The 27,905-nt window shown below is 31.5% G+C and overlaps 1 protein-coding gene across 1 annotated transcript in view; it reads right to left on the reverse strand.

The window, feature by feature from the left end:
- LOC148277301 (fibrillin-2-like) overlaps positions 1–24,018 on the reverse strand; it is a 155,537-nt gene extending 131,519 nt beyond the window's left edge. Inside the window, exons 1-2 of the mRNA XM_088233078.1 lie at positions 23,638–24,018; positions 2,533–2,722 (exon numbers count right to left, since the gene is read on the reverse strand). Of these exons, the coding sequence (XP_088089204.1) occupies positions 2,533–2,684 (152 nt within the window). The 5' untranslated portion in view covers positions 2,685–2,722; positions 23,638–24,018. The remainder of the gene's footprint in view (positions 1–2,532; positions 2,723–23,637) is intronic.
- Positions 24,019–27,905: the final 3,887 nt, after the last annotated feature.

Here is a 27,905-nt window from a genome sequence, read left to right on the forward strand (position 1 = left end):
TTTCCGGTTTTCTAAATTATTTATCATATTTTTATACTCTAGCTATACTCTAGCTTCCGTAAGGAACAAGGGTGTGTAAAAAAATCATTGTACTAGTGTACAATACAGGGAGAAAATACGGGAATACGTTTGTATGAAGAAAAGTCAGTCCGCGTTTCCTCTAAACGTATATTTTATTAAAACGTTCATACCAACTATAAATAATAAATACATTCATCGAGTATGCTTATAATACGATAAAAATTTTATCGCCATAGATCTTTTTCAACGAAAGAAAATACTGTTTTAAAAAATATATTAAAATCGCCATAGACGTCACAAGAGCAAAATTTTGAATTACTATTTTTTTATCTTTTTACTTATTAGTTTTCCGTATTATATTATTAATTATATACATGTACGCGTATGTATGTGCATTAGTATATGCGTATATGTTTATATGTGTATATATGAGTATATATATATGCATGTTCATGCGTGTATATGTATGTATGTGTATGTATGTATGTTGTATGTGTACATTTATAATCATTTTTTATTATTTTTTCATTGTTTGATAATTACTTACTATTTCTTCTTCTCTTTCTTCCCTATTTCCCCATCCCACTTCCTTTCCCCCTAGCGAACTGTACGTTTTGTTTTTTTTATATTTTTGTTCCTATAATTATTTAAGGAAATGCCAGAAAGCATAAAAAATTAAATAAATGTAAATATATTTAAAATTAAATGTAAAAAGTATGTATGTGAAAAATATTAGGTAATATATAGTGTAAATAGTAAATATAATTAATGAAAATGTACATATGAAACAGTGAATATTATAAATTAGGATATTAAGTGTATAATAGTGTATAATAGTGATAAATAATGTTAGAATAAGTAAAGATGTAAACATTGTGTTGTAAATATATACTAGACTATGTTAATTATAGAACTAAATAAAATAACTATAAAAAAATGAATTTAAAAAAATATAAAACCCATAATTGGTCTTGTTATTTGTTGTTATTCTTTATGTATTGTTTATAACTATTAGTGTGTTGTTTTAAAAAAAAAAAAAAAAAAATTATAATACTAAGGCGTTTGTATTGTCAAAAATAATACTAGCTCAAATTACCTTAACTATCGTAATGTAATCGGTTCTAATTTCGTTATTGGATTAAGTGTCGATTAATTAATATTTATGTATCGGTAGAAACGAATCAATTAAAGTTACACAAACGAACCATCTGTATCAATGTAATAATTATTTAGTTAACAAGGAGATTTTGCCAATGAAATGAACAGAAGAAACATTTTGTCGTTTGATTTCAAATTAATTGTGCCTGAAAGAATTTTAATCAGGAGGTTTTTGTAATTCAGTTAGCACCAGGGACGTATTCTAATTAGAAAATAATTTATTGGCATATATCAACCGAGTCAATAATAATATTTTGAGTTTGTTCGAAATTTCGTAGACAAGGACTGAATTAAACTCCCTGGGGAGCTGTTAATATTAACATATTACAACAGAGATGAAGAACATCTTAGATAAGGTAATACAGAAGTCTAGGCATCTACGGGCTTATAACCGGTCATTGCCTGGTTTAAGTGGTCACTATACACACTGTGTAACACTCACCATTCTGCCCATATTTGAACCACTATATTCGTTCAATTATTTCATCTGTTGGTGTTTGTGAAGCTCAAGAGCTAAACCTTTATTTACGCGGGTGAGATTCGTCTAATTACATTATTTCACCGACATACTAGGCATCGCCCGAAAATTGTGTTTTTTTCAATTTCTATACTTTTTCATGTACCAGGTAGATTTATCAACAATATTTTGAATTTTCCCAAATTTTTGTAGACATGGACTGAATTTAACTCCCTGGGGAGCTGTTAATATCAAAATATTACAACAGTGATGAAGAACATTTTCAAACAGCAACAAACATCAACAAATGAAAGAATTGAACGAATATAGATATTCAAATATGGGCAGAATGGTGAATATTATACAGTGTGTAAAGTGGCCGCTTAAACCAGCCAATGACAGGTTGTAAGCCCTGTAGATTCTTAGATTTTTATATTACCTTCTCTAAGACGTTTTTTCATCTCTGTTGTAATATGTTATATGCAGAACATATAAAAATATTTCCTAAAAAGCATATAACGACGAGATTCGAGATTGCTGGAATCCAGCCTTCCGGTTAGAAAAAAAAAATGGATACCTGAATGGATAATAGTTATATTCTTTAAGATATAATTAGCGCAAAAATCGCTTTTGCGCTGGTTCGACTCAGACGGATCCCAAAATATGGACCAGTTTTCTAATACACTGCGGACAAGTGTATCATAGTGTGCGTATTGCAATTTGTTATCAAACATATGCAGAATGTTAACTGCTACACGATGTGCGAAGTGATCGTTTAAACCAGCCAGTGACAGGTTAGAAGTAAGTGCTTATACTTCCATATTCCCTAGTAAAACAAATTTTACATATATCCGTTGCAATGTAGAATAGTTACAATCAATAAAACAAGTTCTTACCCGACAAAGTGGTTGTTGTTAGCAAGCTCGTTGTCCTGTTCCTGCGGGGCCCTGCGGGGCCAGGGCGGAGGCGCGGGGTCGGCCGCCGCCCTTAGCACGCCCACGCCCAGGAGCACCGCCCCTATCGCCAGCGCACTCCAGCACCACCTCATCCTCACCCGACACTACCTACACCGAGTTTTGTGGTACCCTGAAAATTCAGATCACAATTAATTAAAATGCATAATATTTTTTAATTCTTGAAAAGGAACCTGAAAGAGTCACATGTACCTTTATTTGAAACCAGAAATAATCGCATTTGCTGTTTTTAAAAATTTTCTAATGACAGTCACAAATTATCATACTTTGAGTTGGTTCATATTTTTGTAGACAACAGATGGAAGAATTAAAGCAATATAGATGTTCGAACCTAAACAGAATAGTGAACGCTACGCAGTGTGTAGTGACCACTCAAACCAAATAATAGCAGATCATGAGCCCTGTAAATGCCTAGACTTACATATCGTCTTCTCTAAAATATTTTCCATCCCTATTGTGATATGTTAACTTTACTATGATTAAAAAATACCGGAAATAATAACATTTACTTATGATTTTATAACATGTACCAATTATATATATTAGGTGTACCAGAAAGAGTTAAATTTACATAAAATTAAAAGGTATTAAAAAGAGTTACATTTCATCATCATTCCCTTTCCGCGTCTAATGGTGCATAGGGCGCTGCATTAATACACCAATTGCAGCGTATCTTGATATTTTTTTTTGTTACATGAAAGTAGATGATCAGTCTAACGCTTCAGGTACCAGTCCATGGAAAATGAAATATTCTAGTGTAAAAACACCCTTTTTAATAAATATTTTATATCAACCATGTCGGAGAACATAAAAAATATTTACATTTACTAATGATTAAGAGTTTATTTTTCTAAAAGGAATAACCCGCTAAGCTTTTATTTTGAGGCTTGTCAAAAAGCAGGATACAGGGGATATGGAAGGAGGTAATGAAAAATACATCATAACACCAAGACCAATTGAGAAAAAAATCTTTCTTGGATTTTTACTTGCAACTGGCGGAAATTGAACTCGCGACGTCAGTTTCACAGTTGGCCGTCTAACCAACTGCGCCAAGACGCCTCTCTCATCACAAAGAGTTACATTTACCTTTAATTTAAAAATTACCAGAAAGAGTTACATTAACCCATTATTAATAGTCAACAGAAAGTTTTTTTCAATTTACCGATTGTAAAAATTGATAAGGAGACATATTTACAAATTATCAAAAACAAACCACAAGAAGTAATAGTTGAGTTTCTAGAAAACTACTCATTCTTATTATTATTAATTTAAAAAGTATCGGAAAATGTAACAAGAGCTATTATCAAAACTCGAGCTATTATGAAAAGTTAATATTTTCTTATTAATTATCAAAATGTTACCAAATAAGTCACATTTACCCAAAATTAAAAAGGAACCAAAAAATGTAACATTTACTAATTATTAAAGTAAACCCAGAAAAAGTAAAAATAGCTTATCATTAACATTTGTTGATGATGCCTACTGGCCATATTGCAAGGAAAGACGATAAATTGCAAAAAGTTCACCAGAAAATTCTAGATTGTTTATCAAAACCAACTACGCCTCCAAAGTGGCCGAAAGTTTAGAGAATAATCATAAATATGTGTAACAATCTAGGAAAAAAATTGCTCTAAAAATTGAGGATTTTAATAAAACTTTCCAATATTCAGTGTATGTTTTTATCTAACCCCACATAGCTAATTAATTAAGCTATGTATTTATCTATACTCACCAAAGTATACACAAACGCGAGAGCTTTGTGGAAGTTTAATGACGAGCTTTTTAAAAGCTTCACTCATGCATAATATGATGTGTTCAGTTCTTGCAATTAATTAAACTTTAGTTTTTGACAAGGTATTGATTTTTTATAGCATTTGAAGTAAATAGAGCGTGAAGGTTTATTACTGAAAATATAAGTCAAAGGGCACCATCTTGTTGTGAGCAATATAATACTTAACAGTTACAATGGACTATTAAGATGTCAATTGGCGTCTGAACACTTATAGGAAGGATCTACTAACTAGCTACTGACTGTAGTCAAGCCCTTAATGGAATCCGATCGTAGATCAGATAAAATTTAAATATCGCTCAATTTGACAAGACCTTGACAGGAGATTGAAAAACTCAATGAGCTGAAATAATTACCATTATACGTTATAAGAAAATGTCTAGATAGAGGCTGCAGCTACTATAGACAACAAAAATCACGAAGATTGGTTTTGTTTTGATTAACTCTTTCTGGCGGATTTTTATAAGCTGGCGCGTGCGCTTTACTTACACATACGCATTGTGTAGTATCCGTGAATAAACCCACGATATGACATCGCACGGCATACGCATTATGAAAATAATCTCTGTCTCTCTCGCGCTCAGACGCGCTTATGAGCGTGACATAGAGAAGTATTGCTTTATTAGTTTCTAATGATATGGTAATACAATATACACAGGATGCTTCTGCGTTCGTCTGAATTCCGCTGTGATTCTTAATAGTAAATATACAATAATACGTACGAGTATTAAGTTATGGATTAAAAACTCTGGTTTATAAATATGTAGGTATTTTCATTTAATCGAATCATGAATTGGTCGATTGTGTAGTGATGGCGCTTTCACAAAACTTAAACAAAAACATGTTTAATGTACAGTATACTGATTTTTAAAATCTTGATGTTATATATTGTTATAATTAATGTTTTGAAAAATCTTTTTTGGATTAGAGCGAAAAAAAACAATTACTTAAGAAAATGTCATATATTTACGAGTATTTATTTTTAAACAAGAATGTTTTTTATTTAATATTTTGTGTTCATCATAATAATAATTAATATAGTGTAATTAAAATGCACAGTACAAATTATATCGGAAAAATATGTATACACACTTATTGATAAACAATAAATCTTGTTATCTAGTTCTAGAGTAATCGACTATAAAAAAAATAAAAAAAAATCAAATTTGAATTGCCCCTTGTTCTTTGAAGGACTATAATTAGTAAAATGCAACATTTTTTAAAAATGATTTGAAAAATCAAAAATAATGAAATAAAGTATTTTAGTAAATAATATTATATTTTCTTAACCCATTGTATTTTTTTAAATACACAACCCTCTAATCCAACACCGAATAAAAAAAGGGTAGCTCGTTTGGTTAAAATTTAATACAACGTTTTTTTAAAATCAACATCCTGTAGATTTTAAATGCGTTAGTGTGTTATAGGGTCACCATATTATAAAGTGCATATAAATAATATCGAAAGAGTTCAGCATAAATTTTATGGTTTCGTTAATTTTAAATTAAGTATTCCAGTTGAACATATTAATTATACATACTTAAGTTTACAAACATTAGAAACAGGAAGAAAATTAAATTATTTGTTATTTTTATTTTAAATATTAAATTTAATATTTGACTGTTCCGAACTGTTAAAACTAATTAACTTGCGAGTGCCCGGCCGGATTACTGGATTTAATAAACTCTTCTTTATAAATGTATCTACAACAAACTACAGTGCACTCGTCTATAAGGAGAATTCATGCGTTTGCAAATGATATGTATATATTTAATATAACACTATTGAATTTAAAAAGGCAGTGTATCAATGTATTACCTTCAAATTTAAATACGTAAATAATACTTTGTTGTTTTAAATTGTATCCCTTTTATTAACTTATATCTGTATTCTTAATTATTATTTTTCTAACTTTTTGTAATTTTAAGATTCTTTTAATATAACCGATGGGAAAAAATGAACTTCTGTTCTTTCTACTGGAATATATTTATGTACTCCATGTAAACTCAAATATTTTTTACAAATATGTAATATCACTTTTTATATATTTTTATTTTCTTATTTTTATTACTTCATTTTATTTTTTTGGTATTTTTGTGTAAAATGCATGTCTGTTCTTGATATGTATATATGTAAAGTATGTAAAACCCTAAAAGGCAATTAAATAAATACATAAATTACTTAACTCTACCACCGCCCTTCTTCATACAAGGCACCTAAAGATTAATTCCCCAATCGTGAAAAAATCATTAAATGGAAGAATTAAAGAAAATAAAATGTTCAAACAGAATATTATAAAACCAGAATGGTGAAAGTTATATACATTATATAAATGTCCTACTTCTGTTCTGTTATATGTTGGACAGATTTTTTAAATCACATTAATCGGGTTCTGTCCCCACCCGTGATATTTACAGCGCCCTTAAGTTTTTTTTTATTTCTTTACAATATACATAAGAAATAAGACAGAGTATTAAAAAAATAAATGATTATTAAATAGCAATGAAAAACATATTAACAGTAGAAAGAGTAAACAAAAAAAATCCCATAAAGGCAGGCTTGTGTGTGGGTATACAAGAAATGTTTATGAATTTTTAGCTCCTATAATAAATAGATAGGCATAATATTTTTTGTGTAATATAAGAAACAGAAATAAAAATATTCTGATGATTAGAAGGTACTTTTTATTTTATAGTAATTAAAAAAATAAATAAAAAAATTGGTAAAAGATAAAAATATTCCTTATTATTAAAGGGCAGCAAACATATTTTTATTTATTTATTTATTTACATTATACATTATTTGAAACATAAGTTCCAACTCCATGGGACTAACAGTCCTGTTATGAGATGGGACTAGCAATTAGTTGACACAGACACATGAGTATATCACCAAAAATATAGGATCAGAAACATAAAAAAGATTATTTTTTAAACACATAAATATGGCACATCAATATGGTAAACAGTAAACTCAAACATTCGGAAAATCATCAAGGAGTTTCCTACTCAAATCCCTCCCACTAAGGGAAGTCCAGTCCTTAACTACTCTCTTGAAAATAGTTTTGGTCTTTGAGAGCTTAATAAGTTCTTCCAAAATATTAAACACTCTCGGAAAAGAAAAAAGAAAAAAACAATGGAAAAAATTGTTAATATCTTTAGTTTGAATCCAGGATGGTGCATGTTTTTTAAAAGAAGGAAAATTTTGAAAGTTTGGGATAAATGAAATTTAAAAAAAGTCAAAAAAGCATTAAAAAATTTTGGGCTTATAAAATACGCATGTCTCTGTGCTAGCCTCGTTTTACAATGTGGTATTTCTAGCACACGATTCCTTCTTTGACTTGATCTATTTGAATTACTTGTAAATACATTTTGGTTGCAGTTGTAAATACAGTTGATTTTCACAAAAATATAAAAGGCGCTATATAAATTATCTCATAGAATTAAGTTATGCGTTATTGTTGATAATATGAGTCTTCGTATGAATAAATAAATAAATTAAATAAAAGTCCGAATGCAGCGATTTATTCTAATGAATTAGTAATTGAATGAATCAACGATCGAATGAATGAATTTATTATTTAAAAAAATGAATAATCTTGGGAAGGGGCTGAGTAAATTAATTCGATTATTTCATCTCTAGTTTTGTGTTCTAGTTTGCCGATTTCTCACAGAACAAAGCAATGCGGAGTCTGATGAGATATAGAGAAGTGTGGTGCGTTGACAAAATACGGAAATCCTGTCCGGTGAAGACCTCCCACGCCATTAGACTTAGATAAACACGCTGTACAAGTCAACTTGTAATTCAATCAACAGCGTGTTGCAACTATAAAAACATACGCAACTTTAAACTTGGTTTTTGCAACCCATAATTAATTTTTATTTTTTAATTTTTTTATTTATTTATTGAAATCTACAGTCACATACAATAATAAGGTCATAACATAATCGGTACTTAAAACTAGACTAAAAATGATCTCAAACGTATAATTATCAATATACGAAATATGACAAAAATAAATTTACATTACACAAGAATAGAATTTGGAAAACAATAAATAAAATGTTTGTACATATGTATTTGTATAGATATATACATATAACGAGAAATGAGAAAGATCAGGGGTTTTTTTTATTTGTTAGTAAACTATTTAACTAAGCAAACTTTTTTTCGTTTTATGTATCGTATTATCAGCTCAGTGATTTTTTTTAAGTATTCCATTTTTTTAATTATTTTCCCCTTCTTCTCGATGAGTTCTGCTGATTAGTCAGTTGACTTGCCGAAAACCGGTAATCGATTACAACTCTCTTATCACTACATGATTCGGAATAACCAGTGAAATAGTGACGTCATGCAAAGTAGTTCGCTTTCATTAAAAGCATTTTTATTATTTTTTCATACATTTCCAAGAAACTTCGCCATACAATTAAATGCTTGAATTTTTCCCGCGCGTAAGAATATATCATTTGTATCCGAGTTCCCGTAGGGTTGAACTTCCTTATTTCAGTTCTACAGGAAATTAGACCATACGCACTATAATATTAAGTAAACCTTGATAAAATAAAATAGGTTAGAATTCATTATTTTGGTATACCTTGATAACGAGGCTTGTATAGCTTTGAAACCGGTAGGTAGAAAAATAAAATAGGTGGTTAAAAACAAAGTTGTTTTTATTTATTTTATTACAACAAAGTCTTTTCGCGTTTTTTATTATTTTTATTTTTGAAAGAGAAAAAAATTACAATGGCAACTATTAATATTTTTTTTATTGCGACGTCTGATACAGTTTCTAAAAAGGTTTGAAATATGCATACTTTTAATTACCCGAAAACTAGACGATTCGCGCCCTTTGGGACAAACGGCACTTAAACATCAGTTTTGGCGTCAAACTTATACGCAATGTTTATTAGAAGCGCAGTCGACGGTCGTAACGCGTGACGTCAAAATGACGTGATGCCAACTGCGAGCGGTTTTGCATGTGCTCATTTTTAAAATCAAAAAAATAATTGTGATATTTCTCAAGCCTGGGTGTTCTGCGATGTAGTTCACCACTGTAATTGGGCCTCCTGGCCAGTTGTAGTGCAAAAATAAAAGAAGAAAAAAAAAGAAAAAAAAAGAAAAAAAACTATAAATGAAAACTAGTTTTGAACACATCAATATATCGTTGGAATCGTAAAAAATCATTTTAAATATGTATTATATTTTAAATGTTCTTCCCGACTTGTGAAAATACCCTATTCAATATAAAGCTTTGTACCTCTTCTTTTTACTTTGCAACTTAGAAGATACTGTACATAATATTCGCCTTACTAATCGCTTCACACGTAGATAAATAGGCTGACTACAAGATAGGAATTAGAAATGTTATCTACCGTTACAGATTTGAACATTACATAAGCGATACGCATCTCCACCAACAGATGAAAAATGGCCTTTGTACGCATTTTGTTGATTTAAGCTGATATGGAAAAAAATTACAAAATAGGCCACGTTTCACTGTGTACTTTGAAAATTCCTCAGCATTTGCTATCTGTGAAAACATTAATTTACAACTGCCTCCAAAAGTAAGGAACGTGGTAACTAACCATAAAATTTCTAACTGGATGAGTCTCAAACACACGCATATTTGAGAAGAATATTTTTTTTTTTAATCTGATAATTTGAATTTGAAAAGCAATTTTTCTAAAAAAATCATCATCATCATTCCCATATCCAGGCCCAGTGGTATATGGGGCACAAAGGCGAATCGTCCATAAAAGCGATTATGCTCAGCTAACCACTATATTTAACTGTCAATAGTAATACCCTAGTAGTTATATTTATGGGAAAATAAATTAAATAAATATTTATTTTTAATAAAAATAAAACTTTGTTTTTAGTGTTACGCTATTTTAATATTTTACAAGAGCACTACTACAGTTTCGGGAGAGCATTTGAAAGATTGTGAGAGTGCTCTGCCGAAACTGTAGTAGTGTTCTTGTCAATAATAAAATTGTGTAACACTAATAACAACGTTTTATTTTCATAATAGTTTATAATGAAGTGTTACGAAGTGAATGCCGATTTCATTAATAAAATGAATGGGATGTACATATTAGAAAATTGTGTAACCGATTAAGAGCAATAAGTAATAGAATGTACATATTAAAATATTATGTCCCTGTTAATACTTTACGAATTATTTATTTTTCTCTCTTTGAATCAGTTATACGATACGCCTTAACTTCCTGGGGGTTATCAAGTGAAAGTAATATTAATTTTATTCAAACTTTTCAAAATTCTATGATAAAATTGCTACTACATAAAGATGTATACCGCCAGAGACACAATATTTCAAAATCATTGATGTATAAATATGTTAATAAATTATCTGTTAGGGCACTACTTTGGTACAAATTAATTTGTCAGCATGCGTCGCACTCCGAGTATAAACACAAGTTGGTACATGATTACAACACCAGGTTTACTAGTATGAAAGGGCTATCTGTTCCTAGATATTGCAATAAATATGACAAAAGGACACTGCAATACAGTATACTTAAAATATTTAACATGTTACCAAACAATATTCAAAATACTGAGTTAAATACAGGAGTGAGACGTTTGCTCAAATTATGGTTAATAGAAAAAAGTTTTTGTATTAGTGATAGTTTTTAATTTTTAATCATGTAATATGTAATGCTTTTCAAGTAAAATTATTATTATTGTAGGTTAAGTGTGAATAATCGATGCAATTTATAAGAACCTGCTGACGAGTTGTATGTATGCAACTCAGCAGGACTTTAATTTAAGACTATTTTGAAAAATATTGTTGAAAAATAAATAAAATAAAAAAATATTATAATTGTTTACTATCACAATTTGTATATTCCTCCTCAATTGAAATTTGAGTTGATTTGATAGATTATTGGTAATAATCTTCTGTTTTCAACAGTTAAATCAAAGAAATGATCACAGAATTACAAAAAAATAGCCATTTATATATTACTTACATGTACCTGTATGTAGGTACAAATTAATGAATATTTTTCGCAGATTACATTGGTAAATTTCATAATCCGTTACATAAAAGTAAGGCGAGCAGTCTTACGTTTTAGGAGCCAGTTCTTAAAATCAATACTTCATGTTCACCTTGCCAGGAATCAATCCCAGGATCACAATAATGGTAGACGAAAGCGTCAATCACTGCACAAAGAGGCGGCGGGCTTATCTTTACTCGATTTTCTTATTCAGGATTTTTACCTTAGGGCAGCTATCGAGTCGGGAACACTGGTCGAGCATTAAGGTTCTATTTCACACAGATCTGTATTCTTCTGCATGGACATAGACAGATAAATATATTAATTGGGAATAAGACAAAACCGTCACATCGGTCTCTTAATTACTTAAAAAAATTAGATTCCATATCAGTACGGAAGCGACGCAAATAGTGTTGTGTTTTTATTGTGTGTGAAGGACGCAGCGCAGACAAACATAATATGGTGACTAAAAGCCGGTTGAGTCGATTTTATTCTGATACAAATGGAATGTTCACTTTATTTTTATAAAGATTAAAACGATCAATTTAGCTGTGTGATTGTTACGTTTCGACTTACCGATAATCTTATAATTTAAGTTAATGTCATTTTATTATTTAAATTATCGATAATCTTGGTCACATATTCACGTTTATGTCATTTCGTGATTAAATTTAAAAAATGTGTCTAGTGACCTGATCTGACCTAATAAAAATTATGTCATTATCTTGTTTATTAGAGCGCTTTTGTTGGGGTTTTTTTCAATCTAATAATGACTCATTAAATAAATGTATTATTTAAACTAATAATAATTTATTTTTATAACGCTTTTTTCATAGATTCATAGCTAAAAGCCTTCGGTATAATTTTTAACTCAAAGTTTAATGTTTACTTCAAAAAAACGAAACAAACGACGAAAAAATACGAAGGTGTCACAATTTACATTCTTCTTTTGCAATTTCCCAAAAAATAATTGAGATGAGTCGTTTTCGTCCTAATGGTGCGATATGACTTCCCTTTTTTCATGTATGATAGTCTGATCTTTACTTTTTCTCTAGTATGTTGATTATGTTCATGTTGACTTGTCTGTGTTTTGTAGAATTTATAATAATTAATTAATTCCATGAGCGTAATAAAATTGTTCTGCTCACTTGTTTTTATTTTTACTCTTCAAACCGAAAGTATTCGACAGTTAATGAACTGCCTGAACCACTTAAAAGCTTGTGCACCATCTGTGAGAATTCTAACGCACGTAATTGAGATTGAGATTTGAAATTATAGTTTTAATTCAACCAATTAAGAGTTTAAAAATAAGTACAATATAGTAGCATTATTAATAGCTTCATAAAAATATTCCAGTGGCGTACTTTTTTTTTTAGTAAAAGAAATATTTGAGTTCTTATGATTTACCCAAATATTTAATTTGGAGGGCCATTTTCAACGAGTTGTTAATAACTCACTATTAGAAAATGGGAATCGAGTTGAGGTAGAGTGGTAATCGAACCACAGACCTTTGGTCCGTGAGTCCGAGACACTAGCCACAGGACCACAACCCGATCAATCACAATACTAAAATTAATTTTAAAAATAAGATACTTTATTTAGCGATTATTATTTTTTTGCGCCACAATCGGCCAGGAGGCCCAATTTTAGTGGTGAATTACAGTACAGAATATCCAGGCTCGAGAATTTTTTGTGTTCTTACGGGCAATCGAACCCAGAACCCTCTGAAACCGTGTCAACTGTCTTGACCACTACACCATGGAGGCCACCTAAAGTATTAACTTTAGGGTCACACTTTGTAACTAATGTTAATAAATATTAGTATATAGCCACTTACCGACTTTTTATGTCTACCGGTTTCATGAATATATTAGTCTATTCGTCCGGACACTCACTCCACCAAACATGCAAATACTTATATATGCTGAAATATGTTTAAAACTTGCCTTATAAATATCATTTATAAGGACGACAGAAATTCGCCCTAAATCAAACAATCCAGCCCGAAGCTACCAGCTGTCAAAGTTAAAAACGAACTTATCTGTATAATGCTGATTACCAACGCGCAACGTATACAAAAATAAACAGCGATGTATTTATGGGTTCTAGTAATTTAAAAATAAATTCGCCGCTTTTAAATTTTGCTAGTTACGAGATTAAAGGGGATCGAAGTCGTAACCACTTATATACGTAAATAACTTTAAAAATATAATAATAGTAAATTTGACGGTTGTAATGATTTTTAAATATGGATTTTTAGGCTTTATAAAATCATTTTTAAAATGAACAACATGTTTCACTTTGTAGTATGACATTTCATACTTATTTATTCATTAATTTGTATAAAACACTTTTGAGTTATACGTCGACCGGTTTCGAAGTTACTTCCTCATCATTATAACTTGAACTGACTTAGAATTATAATAAAATAAATAAAACAACTTTGTTTTTGGCCACTTATTTTTATTTTTCACTGACCGGTTTCAAAACAAACAAGCTTCTTTGTCAAGGTTTACGTAACTAATGAATTGATTCCTTTTTATTTTATTTCTATCATGTTCACTAAATACTACACGTGGACCCAATAAATCAAGTGGTTTTTTCTTACACGGGTGGTAATTTGATATCCTTATTTTCGAAGTAAGCTAGAAGAGGACTAAAAGAAATATTGTTATTTGGTTATTAATGATAATAATAATGATAAGAATGAAAGACGGAGAGAGAAAGAGGATAATATGAATAATAACGGGAATATTTTTAAAAGAAGACCTGAAGTGGGTATACATTTTTATTAATATTAATTTATTAATATGAACAGCCGTTTCTTGATTAAAATTATGGTTTTCGGATATAAGATGATTTACGAATTCCGAGAAGTTACTATTGTTGAGACATTTTAAATGTTCTTTGATTCTAATTTTTAATTTTCCTGAAGTTTTCCCAAAACAGAAATTTGAGCAATTTAAACAATTCAATATATAAATTTCCGAATGATTCAACGCCGTCCTTATCTTTACAATTTGATACGATTTTACCCATGTTATTACTAGTAAAAAATACTGTCCTAAGGTAAAATATGAGTGATATTATTACTGAATGAGTTGATGTATGCGATTTCACGCCAATTATCATTATTATTATGAGAATTTTGAGGAGAACATGAAAATAAGTATGGTTTATTTTAAGTTTTTTATTAAATATTATCAATGAAATCTGATTCATAACCACTACATACTGAAAATAGTATTATTTAAAGTTTTTAATTTTAATTCAAAAATATTTTTATATAGTAGCATTAAAATAAGACGGTGGTGGAAAGCAGAACTCAAAAGTTAAAGTACTTTACACAAATATATAAACAATTAAGTGTTTATTAAATGAGTTCATAGCGTCTTAAAAACTACGCAATATAAAATTTTAAAAACATTTAATTGAATTTCGAAGTTGATCAAAAACATATTTATTAAAAATATTTAAAAGCTTTCGATTTATTTGTTTTATGAAATCCTAATGAGCTTTAATTGTTTAATTAATTGCTGACTAAACACACAGGAAATATTTATTATCGATTATATAAAATGTTTTATTAAAAATTTTCGTCAAAAGCTGTCGTAAGCTACTGATTTTGATGAGAGGTCATTTTAATACCGATATTCTGATTCTATGAATTATTTTCTACGCCACTGGCGAGGTTGATAGTTGACGAGATGGGAAGGTGTTAGAGGCACAGAAATGTTATTGTGATGACCTGAGACCTGACTGTGACGGATCGGGCTGGAGGGGGCGTACCCTCCGACAATGGTTCGGCTGTTTTGCAATCGGAATTCTCGATGGTCGTGTCACCCCGCGACCGCGACCCTAGCGGTGTTGACCGAAACTAATCAACACCTCGTGGCTATCCACAGATTAAAGGAACGGACTGTCTGGCACAGGCACAGGCACAGGGTACACACAACACTAGCATAACGGGGTTCCAAAAACAGGGCTCGTGAGGATAAGCCTCAATCAAATATCTACCCAATTTAGAAAAAAGTACAAATTTACCGGTTTCAAGTTAGTAGGCAAACCTCATAGTAAGCAATACTGTCTATAACACTCGTATACAAAAGTTTTCCTACTGTATTTGCACACTGAACACTTGTATGACCATTCGTATCCAAAATTTTGCAAACTCTTTATTTATACATGGCGGCCTCCGTGGTGAAGTGGTCAAGACGATTGACTCACGCACGAAAGGTTCCGGGTTCGATTCCCGGTGAGAACACAAAAATTAAAATGTGATTTTTCTCAAGCCTGGGTTGTTCTGTGATGTAATTCTCCGCTGTAATTGGGCCTCCCGGCCTGTTGTGGTGCAAAAATAAAATAAAAAAAAGTTTGCAAGTTTTCCGATTTGCAAACATGACACTCCTATATTCTAAAGTTTGTATTCTATAATATGTTCACACCATGTTTGTATAATGCTTCCGTATACAAAAGCCAACTATATTTGCACTCGCGACACTCTCATATACTACAGTTTGTATTATGTTTGTATGATACTTCCGTATACAAAAGGCAACTATATTTGTACACATGACACTCACATATACAACAATTTGCATGCTATAATATTTACAAGCAATGTTCGTATGATACTTTCGTACAAAAACGGCAACTATATTCTACTGTTTGCATACTATAATATTTTAACTTTATGTTTGTATGATACTTCCGTACAAAAAAAGGGAACTACATTTACACGCATGACACTCTCATATTCTTCAGTTTGCATTCTATAATATTTGCACGCCATGTTTGTATGAGACTGCCGCATACAAAATGCAACTAGATTTGCACACATGACACTCCCATATATGTACTACATTTTTCGTACTATAATATTTGCACAATATGTTTGTATGATACTTCCGATTACAAAAGGCCACTACATTTGCACGCATGACACTCTCATATTCTACAGTTTGCATTCTATAATATTTGCACGCCATGTTTGTATGATAATTCCGTATACAAGGGGCAACTATATTTGCACACATGACTCTCCCATTGCACACTATAATATTTTCACACAATGTTACAAACTACTTTAAAAGTTTGCAAGGATTAACGATTGTGTGCTAAAATGAATACAAAATTTAAAAAAATATACAATTTCATTGCCTAGAAATTATAATATTACCCCTAAATTTGCTAAATTAACTCATGTAATAAAAATGATCAAGATACGCTGCGATTTGTATACCAATGCAGTGCTCTATGCACCATTAGGTGCGGAAAGGGAATGATGATGATGATTAACGGCAAAGTGATCATTCAGATATCTCAGTTGACTGAAACGGATAACGACTATAAAAATAATTACACATCATAAGCTCTGTAAATATCTGGACTTCCATATTTTTCTTCTCGAAGAGTTTCTTCAAATCTGTTGAAATATCTATAACCCTCGATAAACTCCCTAGTACGTTAAATCTAGAACTTTTCTTTAAATACGCGGGTAGATTCTAAAAAATAATTAAATCAACTGTCTCAGAGGTATTTACATGTTTTTTCAGGCGTTCTCTATTAGGTGCAATAATTCTGTAGAATCTCATTCACACCAATATAGATTTCAACACTTCACAAAATTTAACAGAAGAAAGAAGTTATGAAGTGTTTAAATACAGGCAGAATGCTGATTTTTCATAGTTTCGCTGTCCCATTTTCCGCGCCTCAAAACTTAACAGATTTTTTTACTAGAATAAAATTTTCTGATTCTCAGTACCTTTAGCGTTTTTCAAAAATAGTTATCATATTTGAATACCGTACGTCCAAAGACAGCAGATAAAACTGATGGTTCTAGTGACCATAATAAACAATTTATCAAAAAAACAAAACGATAGATCCACAATACATCACATACAAATAATATAATCAATAGATCCTTAACACATAGACAACTTAAACAAACACAAACTAAAACCACTTTCGGACAAAGGGATTTTGAGTATTATTCAATAAAATTTATAACCTACTTCCACTATCTATTAAAACAATCAGTAACGAGAAAATGTTTGAAAAGGCTATAAAAAAATGGATAGTGGAGCTAGGTAGAAGTAAAATGGATTGTCTCATTCGCCCATACCAATATTGAACGAACTGCTCCACAAGTGTACAGCTTATGTTAGGTTTTTGTTATTTTCCGTGTGTTTTGTAATATAAATAATATAGATGTACATAAATACCTTGTTTTTAAAACTGTCTAAATATTTGTTAAATATCTTCGTTTTTTTAAGTTAGTCTTCTTTGTTTATTCTCAAATGTAATTTTTAAAAAGTACATTGTTAAGTGTCCTCGGCACGGGAAACCCCAGTGAGGTCGCATTATTTTTATTATTAACTATAGTTTGTAAGCAAAAAATATGAATAAATAAATAGAGACGAATGATAAATATCTATAGTGTGTAAAAGAATCGTTATGGTGCTATAATACAGGTTGAAGATACGAGAATACGTTTGTATAAAGACAAGTGAGAACGCGTTTTCTCTTAACAGCCACAGACTAACTTCTGCAACGGGTAGATTCTTTCAAATATATTGGTGTTATCATTGATTGGAGGCTTAGGTCCAGTCACTAAACTCTAGGTTGAGAAAGCTGTGCCATCTATTCTGCTCTCTTAGAGACATCCTGGATATTAACACTCTCAGAAGTGTTCTGTTTCAATCCACTGCAACCTATGAAATAGCTGGCTGAAGGGATTGTGCGACATCCCTTTTAAAGCCTCTCTTAATTTCACAAAAAATATTATTGAGAATAATATTCCGGCGCCCCCCAACGTATCAGAACAGTTGTTCCAATACACGAAGGTGCTGGATATGAGACAATTGTACCTAAAAAAAGCACTTACACACTTCTAGTGGAACAGTAAGGAGAGGTCTCAGCAAAATGTCCGGCGAGGTTTTCCCAGATCACGAATTATGTCATACCCATAACCCGTACGACATTTGCTCAGAGACATTTCTCATTTGTCGCACCGAGAGTGTTTAATATTTTGGAAGAGCGTATTAAGCTCTCAATGACAAAAACAGTCTTCAAAAGAGGAGTTAAGGACTGGATTTTCCTTGGTGGGAGGGATTTGAGTGGGAAGCTCCTTGATGATTTTCCGAATGTTTGATCTTACTGTTTACTATACTGATGTGTCACATATACGTTTTTTAAAATAAATATTTGGGTTTATGATCCTATATTTATGGTGATATACTCATATGTCTGTGTCAACTAATTGCTAGTCCCATCTCAACACAGGACTTTTAGTCCTATCGAGTTGGGACTTATGTTTCAAATAATGTGTAATAAACTACATGTGTTGAAATAAATAAATAAAAAATAAACGAAAAGAAGCTTCAGTTTTTTTATAACGTACCTAGATACGATATATTAAAATTAAAAAACTCTGTTTTTTTATGTACCACTTTATTTTTTTATCGCCGGCCTCGTGGTGTAGTGGTCAGCGAGTTTGCCCACCATGGAAGAGGTCTAGGGTTCGATTCCCGGCATTCGTTGACATGAAATATTAATTAAAAAGGTGTTTTTACACGGAAATATTTCATAGTCCTTGGACTGGCACCTGAACCGTAAGAATGTCCTAACAAGACGAAACGCGTCACGTTAAACACCCGTGTAAATATAAAATTTTAAAAAGTTGAATTAAATCCAATAAAAGTATTTAATTTTGCATAAGTTACCAAGTTTTAAATTAAAATCATTAAAACTATTGAAGAAATAAACATGATTATAATATCGGGTTGTGGTCCTGTCGCTGGTATTGCGGACTCACAGACTAGGGTCAGAGGTTTGAACTCCACTCTACTTAAACTTAATTGCCAATTTTCTAATAGTAATTGATTTACAGCTTGTTAAAAATGTCCCAAAAATCTAAATATTTGGATAAATAGAACAAAAAAAGATAATTTTAAAATAATGATAATATAGAACTTTGTGTTATTTATTGTCTTGGCGTTTATTTTAAAGAACTCCAAGTCAAATATTTTATTTGAGTCTGCGTATTTTTTTTTTTTTAATTGAAATATTATTGTTTCCCACATCGACAATCTACGTACAACTATATTTACATACTCCCAAAGCATGATGCGTTAAAATATTATCAAAGTACCTAGCCTTGGACCTTCGGTTCACTTAATCTCCGCATTTGTTTGAAAATGCCCTAATAAGCCGAAACAATTGGCAGATTAAAATATATAAATATATGTAATATATAAAATAACTTAACTAAAATCAGCGTTTGATATATTAGGTTTTAGATATATTTACTTAGTCAAGTTTTGTCCGTTTTTTTCCAAATTTAAAAATGACCACCAAAAGTTTAAATAAATTGTTGAGATTATACACGGTTTTTCAGGACCAGACTGCGAAACTTCAGAGGAACATTCCTCGTGGGAAGCTTTTGAAAAAATCCTAATAATTTTTTTCCAAAAAGTCATTTAAAAAAAAAATGGAATTTCAAATGTAGTGAATCCTTTATTTCTCGGACAAACAGTCCCTCCACAAACCCCGACCCCTCTCCTACCCAGCCGCTTCCCTTGTCCACGCCTGGTGCGTATCGCTTCGTTGGTCAAATACGTGTTTATCGCATTTTTTTGTCGGGGAGGGGTAGGGGTTTGCGGAAGGGATGCTAGACGGAGAAATTAAAGATTTACTCCATTTTGAGATCATATTTTTTTTTTTAATGACTTTTTGGAAAAACGTTTTAAAGATTTTTTTTTAAGCTTACCATGAGGAATGTTCCTCTGAAGTTTTGCGTTCTGGCTCTGAAAAACCGGTATACCGACATCATTCGAACGAAAATTTTCTTCTCTGCAAGGTGTTGTGTTTGCTTTTACGATACGTATAAAAAAAATATTACAAGCCCTCAAAACGAAATGTCAAGTAGACGAAAGTGAAAATCTTCAACACCTCCTCGGGAATAAAGCTGCCACAATACGGTGAAGATGCTACGAATTATTGACTAATTTGTTGTAAAATAACGAAGAATGTATTATTACCTAATTTGGTGTAATTTTTTTTTGTTGTGTCCTCTTTATTTGGAAAAGAAAACGGACGCAACTTATGTTTACACTTAATATTCACATTGATAATATTGTAAACAAATCTCTCAAACTTCTCAGTTTTATCAATAAAGTGGCGGCGGACTTCAAAAATATTAATACCATCAAAACTCTTTATTGCTCACTAGTTCGACCCCATCTTGAATACGCTTCTCCTATTTGGTCTCCATTCTACAGGACTCATATTGTCCATATCGAGTCTGTCCAACACCGTTTTCTTAGAAAAGTGGCATGGTTGCTCGGATTACAAAGGGGTAATTATTCCTATTTTGAAATACAGCAATCTCTTAATCTGTCTTCATTGGAGAGACGTAGAACTGTGATGGACCTTATATGCATTTTCAAAATACTTAATGCTATAAGTGATGCCCCATCTCTGTTGTTTACATGTTCCCAACCGTGTCACCAGAAGTCAAAATCTGCTATTTATAAAATCTTCTAAAAGCAACTTTGGTTTTTATGCCCCAATGTCCAGAATGTGTAGATTAGTCAATTCATCACACGACTTGGAATTCTTTGGGATAGATCTTCCGGCTTTTCGTAGATCTCTTCGCGACTAAACAGTGTGGGATGAAGTTGGATTGGCATAGTTTGGCTCGAAGTTTTAGGTCTTTCGTTTTTATGTATATATTGTAGATAATTATTGTTTTTCCCTTGTTTGTCTTTGCTAAATAGTTTTATGTTCTTTTTGTTCAGTTTCTTGCATTTATGTTTCTTCATGTAACTGTTGTAATTGGCTAAGGCCGTATATATAATAAATAATAATAATTATATAGAAATTCCGTTACTGAAAATTGATCGCGAGTTTTATTTTCTTTGTAGAAACACGCGCATAGTCACATGTTCGTATTTTACCTACACCGAAACAGTAACAATTGAAACATCTCGTTTGAAATAGCGACTATCATCTGACTGCCAATTAATTAAAAAGCCAGCGCTTCTTTAATTAAAATGAATCATTAATTTGTTTAGACATTGTTTTAATCAAGAATTATGTACAACCGCCTCTAGGCTTATCACCCCACACTTGCTGCTACACTCTACACCAACTCGCTACTGTACATATTTTAAAGTATATTTGTACTGTGAATTTGTCAGCATGGCAAGGAACTATCGAGGAATATTGCTTTATTCAATATTTGCATATGTCAGCACTCCAGTTGAGCGAAATTGTTTTCACTTATATTTCAATGCAAAATTTGTGATTACAATAATTACGTAAACGGTGAAAAAATATATGTGAAAATATGGTATTGGTAAATCATACGGAATGGCGTATGCTTAGTAATATTTTAGGAATTGGTTGAGAACACCATACTTGCAAATAACCGTTAAATATTTTGAATCAACTATCGCCCGATCATAGGATTAATAAATTTTTATTTTATATAACAAATTTTAACCTTTTTAAGACGTTTCGTGTTAAAAAAAATATGAGAGAAAAAACTTGTACAATATTGTGTCCATTGTAGGATACGTATTTAAAAAAAATTGTCGTTCATCAAACCCATATTATCATAAAATATTATTAAAATAAGCTTCAGCGGCCAGTCCAGGGTCAATGAAATATTTCAATATGGATCTACATTTAAAAATAATTATTTCACGCCTACCTTCCTAAAAAACGAATCAGGGACCTCAAGCGCGGTAGGATTACGCGTCAACCACTACACTACGAGGTGGACTTTGATCCAATCGATTTTCTTTTTCAGGATTTTCCCTGAGAGTAGTATCGCGTCGAAGACACTCGTCCAGGATTTCGGGACTACTTCACACACAGAACATAATATTCTTCATCTGCCCGGACACAGAACAAATTATAATGTTAAAACTGGAAACATGTAAAAATTAAGTTGTCTCACAGATCTTATTTTTAAGCCATTTTACAGTTTACCACAAAAAAATCTTGTGTGTTTCATTAAATCTGTTTCATAGATTTAGTTTTTCTACTGACATTTCTTGGTGGAACTGCATTTTAATTATAAAAGTAAAAAAACGTATAGAGTTTTTGTCAGGCTGATGCCGGTCACGACGAAGCCCAGTGACATATAAAATTTTTAAGTAAACGTGGAATAAAACTATGTACGTATTTTTATTATTATATATTTAATCTATTTCATGTTATTTATTTATATATTTAAAAAAAATATATAAAAACAAACAATTCTATAATTTTATTGGACCTTTGGTAAGGTTCAATTTAATGAGCGTTGTGTTTGGATCATAATTATTGCTGGTTTAATATGTTTTCATTAGGAAGAGAATGCTTTAACCACAAATCTGTGGGAAGACAATAAGGATATAACGTTGAATTATGGTCAAATAAATATTGTTAGTGTTGACAGCATTCATATATATTGTTTTTTAATAAAAGGTACCGGTAATTATTATGATACAGCGAGGTTTACGAATCGAATTATTCGATCTTGTCATCTGTAATAGGTAAATAAATATAAGTAGCTGCAATAGTTTTTAAGCATTAGGCTTTGTTAATTATAATATTCACAAAACATGCGCTTTATTTTACTGTTTTAAATACTAATATATATAAACATAACGGAATTACGTTTTTTTAGTAAAAAAATCATTTTTAAATCACTTGTTAATGGTCTGTGAACGTTGTTGGTAAAAATAACACAGAATAACAAAATTAACATATCTCCGAAAGCAGGTTAGATAACATTTGGTCCGTATATTTTTAATGTTTTTAGCACCATTTAACGTATTTGGGATACGTTATCTCAAAATAATATGACAGGCGTATAAGTGATTTCATTGGAGAATCAAGATTGCTTTACAATTAATTGTTTTAACCCTAGTCCAGTAATCATATCACTTTTGTCTAGGTCAAATGATAATAAGAAGAAATAGACTTTATTACAGAACAAATAGCACTTTATTACCTACCGATAAAATTTACGAGTCTATAATAGACTTGAAATTAAGTACGTATTTCGTACTAACGCGCGATGTTAAATATTTAACCAACATATTTATTCAAAAGTAGGCTTGTGACGTTTTATGTGACAATTTATCGCCACTAAAAGTATGCATACAGTTTATAGTTTATAAATAGAGAATGATAGTATATATGTAATTAGGGGGTGGTACTTACGCGCAGATCGAAAGAAAGCTTCGTCGAAAATCCTCCGTGAAAACGCGCGATTCCGTCGCCAGAATTTCCCTTATTTGAAAAGTGCGAAAACTCCTAAACGCCGTCCGCGCATGACCGCGGTACCGGAACAAACGTTCAAAAGCCGAAACACGCGTGCGTGTGCAGATGTAACATGTACCAATGATAGTGAGGTTTATCTGCGAATGTTAAACGTTTAGTTAGGACCCGCGTGCCGCGTACACGAGCGAAGATCGAGGAGGGAGGTGCGCCCGAACTGGGCGGGTAGCGCAAGCCGACTGATGGACAGATCGGAGTTCTCTGGCTGGGAGCTCTCCCGAGCTTCGGATCCTCTCTGCTGCTATCTGAGCATCGGTGTGTAGTGTGTAGTCCCCAGTATTAAGTAATACTAGAAGCGTTCTGTACTTACTTAGATACATTGTACGCTCTGTATTTACGATCACTTAAAGTGATTACACCCTACGACAGTTTTCATAATCTGATACGGCCTTCGTGGACCGACCCACAGTCTGCGAAAAGTATTCCGATTCCGCATTTTTAAGTAAACGACAACTCCAATTGGTTAATTCCGAGGAACAACTCGCTGAACGTGATTCACATACTGCGCTTAACTTTTTATTGCCTGTAAAATCAAGTGCATTAAAATTATTTTGCCTTAAGAATGCTAAGTTTTCTGAGGTTAAAAAGTTAAACAGACCATAACACTTTACTTTATGATTTCGTAATCATAGGTTAAATCCTATTCTCTATGACTCAGCTATATAGACCATCTGAAGATACCAGATTCGATTCCCAGAGTACAATATTAATGATGCATTTATATATTTTTATGATTTTAATTTGTTTTATTACCTACTCACTTTCTTATAAGAACTGACTTTTTTTAAATACATAGATTTTAAAAATAAATAAAATATTTGAAAAAAAAAATTACGCAAGAGCACTACCGTTAATGACAAAAAAAAAACAAAAACAAATTATACATTATGATTTTTAAATATTAACGTTGTAACCTTATCACTCTGCAATTGCCATCATTAAAATTTTCTAATATGTTATTCTTGAGGTCCTAGACGTGAAATGTTGATTTTTAAAGGTTTTTTAAACTAATATTTCAATGTTCCTGGACTGTCACCGGAATTGTAAGGCTGATCACCTTACCTTCATGTCACAGGTAATCGAACTTTGCTGCATTTGGTTTACGAATCCAGTGTCCTATGCACCACTGAGAGCGGAATTGTAAAATATTTTTTAGTGTATTATTCAACGTAAGTCTCTAGAAAATTAAAATTCATAATATCACAGAATATTAACACAAATTGTGTTCGTTTTTTCACAAATTTAAAAATGAGCATAAAAACTAAAACAAAACAGTAAACGTTATATGCATAGAATTAAGAATAGTTTAGAAACCGCATACGAGCATCAAATAGAAGGCGACTAAACTACTCATAAATGAGTAGTTTTACGTTTTGACCCATTAGTTTCTTTGTAGACGTCGCTCAGTACGCAATTCCTGATTTGAATTCAACTATGCCGTTTTGTGTCCTTTTAAAGTGTAGAAATACTGCTAGGATCTTAAGGAAACGGGATGGGATCACATTTTATGTGTAAGTAGCAAATACATTACTAAAAATTTAATTATTTTTCCATCTGTCAGATTGTCCCAGAAAACAAAATGAACATTTCGTCAAGTGTTGCCAGGGTAGTAAATTGTTTTACCCTATTTTGCACATCTAATGAGACAACTAATGAAAATTGGACCTCGAATTAAACAACTCTGTGGTGGACATTTGACCCACATTATCTTTAAAACATTAAATATTATTTAACATGATTTAAAAATAAACGTTATATAAAATAAATTTTGTTTTATATTTTAAGTTCTAAGTTCATTAATTCAATTACTCTTTATTTATCTTCTCTGTTGTGTCAATCAATACTTCCACGTGCACAAAACAATTTTAGAGAAATTAACAGATTGCTTTTTTTACCTTACATTTGTGTTATGATTTTTTTTCCCAGCGTGCAACATTACGCGGCGACATCACGAATGCGCGCGACGAAAGCAGGGCATAGTAGGGGGAATTTTTGGACACAGTCCGATGTATTCAAATATGATTCTACGCTCCTTCTGGACTATTCTTAATTCTATGGGTATATGTCGTTTGAAAGAAAATTTTCCGTTCTACAAGATTGCGTATTTGCTTTTACGTTATAAATATTATTTTATTTTATTACAAGCCTTTAAAATGGAATGTCAAGTAGACGAAAGTGAGCATTTTCGATATCTCCTTCAGTTCGCGTTCAATTGAAGAAATAAAGCTTCCAAAGCTGCTTGCAATTTTTGCGCAGTGTACGGCACAGATGCTATAATTGTTCATCTAGAATGACGTTTAATCCACCATTTTGCTTTATTTTTGGTGCTCATTATTAAATTTGAAAAAAAAAACAAACTCAACTTGTGTTATATAATATGTAATGTTCCAAAATAAACTCAAGTGGTCTCATAAGAATATTTTATTTTGTTCAACACTTAATTTTCTGACAGATAAAATTACTTATAATAAATCGTAAAGCCGCACGCGAGAATGAATCTAATTAGAATCCAAATATAGAAATTTCTTTAGTTTTTTTATTTTTTTGTTTGATTACTAATATTTTTAATGTCTTATTATACTTCTAAGATTCTTTTCTGTTTTTTTATCTATTCATTAGCGCTAGGGGTACCACATTCATGAACCTTTTCATCACTGGGTTATTTTTTGGTCATTATTTTAAGCGATTAAAAGCTGTTTTGTAATCTTTTGTGCTCGGCTTTTATAAAAGTTTTAATGAAGACGAAACGAATCACAAAAGTTGAACTAGGCAAGTTATGCGGAGTTCTATAGACTTTATTTTACAGTCTGCCTATCGTTGTAATACTAAAATACTTAGATAGATATTTTTTTTATTGAAAGCTGTTTTATTTGATACCCCCCACACAAACATTCTTCATTCATAAACTTTAGTCTTGAATGATGTAATTTAGGCATAAAAAATGTAATATTTGATTTCGGATTGAACTTTCAAATTGTATATGCATATATAAATAAATATAAATATATTTATATTTATTTTCCGTTAGAAAATACTGTCAATTTTATGAATATATCGCACCTGAGGAATAGCAGAGGCGCAATAAAAAAAATCGATTTTACATGGCGTAAGCTAAAAACATTGAGGAAGTTAGCTGGTTAAAAAAAAAATCTTAATAGACTACTCGTATTAAACAAAGACACAATTTAAAAAAAAATGGTTTTGTGTATCGTAGAATAAGGGGTAAGATTTTTTTTATTACTCTGCATGTGACATCACAAGTTCTTTTCGGTGAGTTCTGCTGATTGGTAAATTGGCGTCTCGTAAACCGCAAATCTATAACAACACTGTCATTAGTTGATTCGGAAGAACTTTACTGACGTCGTTCAAAGTATGAAGTTAGTTCGTTTTTATTAAAATATTTTTTATTATTTTTTCATATATTTTCAAGAAACTTCTCCGTATAATTTAATGATTTTATTTTCACCGCGCCAATTTTCCGATTTTCCGTAACACTGAACTTCCTTATTGTAATCTGGTACGATAAGTAAACTTACATTCATATGCAAAAACAAAATCACAACATAAAGTCCCCGCACTTGTAAAGTTTTATCTAGTTTTTAATATTTTTAGAAATGCTAAGTCCCCAGGTGGAGCATAATATATGGAGTCCCAAAAATATCTCCTGGCTCCTCTACCTGCGGCCAACTCCCGTGTGTCCTCCCAACTCCGCGACCCGCAGTTCCGACGTAATCTCCGACGAAGTCAGCCGTGGACCTTCAGAACTGCAAGAACCTGATGCGTTGTAAAGTAGGGAAACATGGTAAGGGATCCGTTGTATATGACTCAGCCAGCCGCCTCCGCTTGGTGACGGTTGTCATCGGAAGATGATGGGCCCTTTGTCTTATTCCAATATCCCTGTGTTATTTTTCATATATGTATTTACCCACTTTACATAGTACGTTAAAACTGTTTATACGCAGTAAACTAAAAACGGCATATAAAATAGATAACGATTGACGCTGGGGTCTTCAGTGACTGATGCTTTTCGCTCTGCACATAACAGGACTTCCTGGAGCCAAAACATGAGAAGAATGATGTGCTGGTGTAGGGGCCATCCTCAGTCATGACGGCAAGGATGAACAAAAGTTAAGGGTACAGGATGTAAAAGA

The sequence above is a fragment of the Micrasema longulum genome, unplaced genomic scaffold (assembly GCF_059751315.1).
Source record: "Micrasema longulum isolate JH-2025_06_02 unplaced genomic scaffold, ASM5975131v1 h1tg001054l, whole genome shotgun sequence".
Classification (NCBI taxonomy): Eukaryota; Metazoa; Arthropoda; class Insecta; order Trichoptera; family Brachycentridae; genus Micrasema; species Micrasema longulum.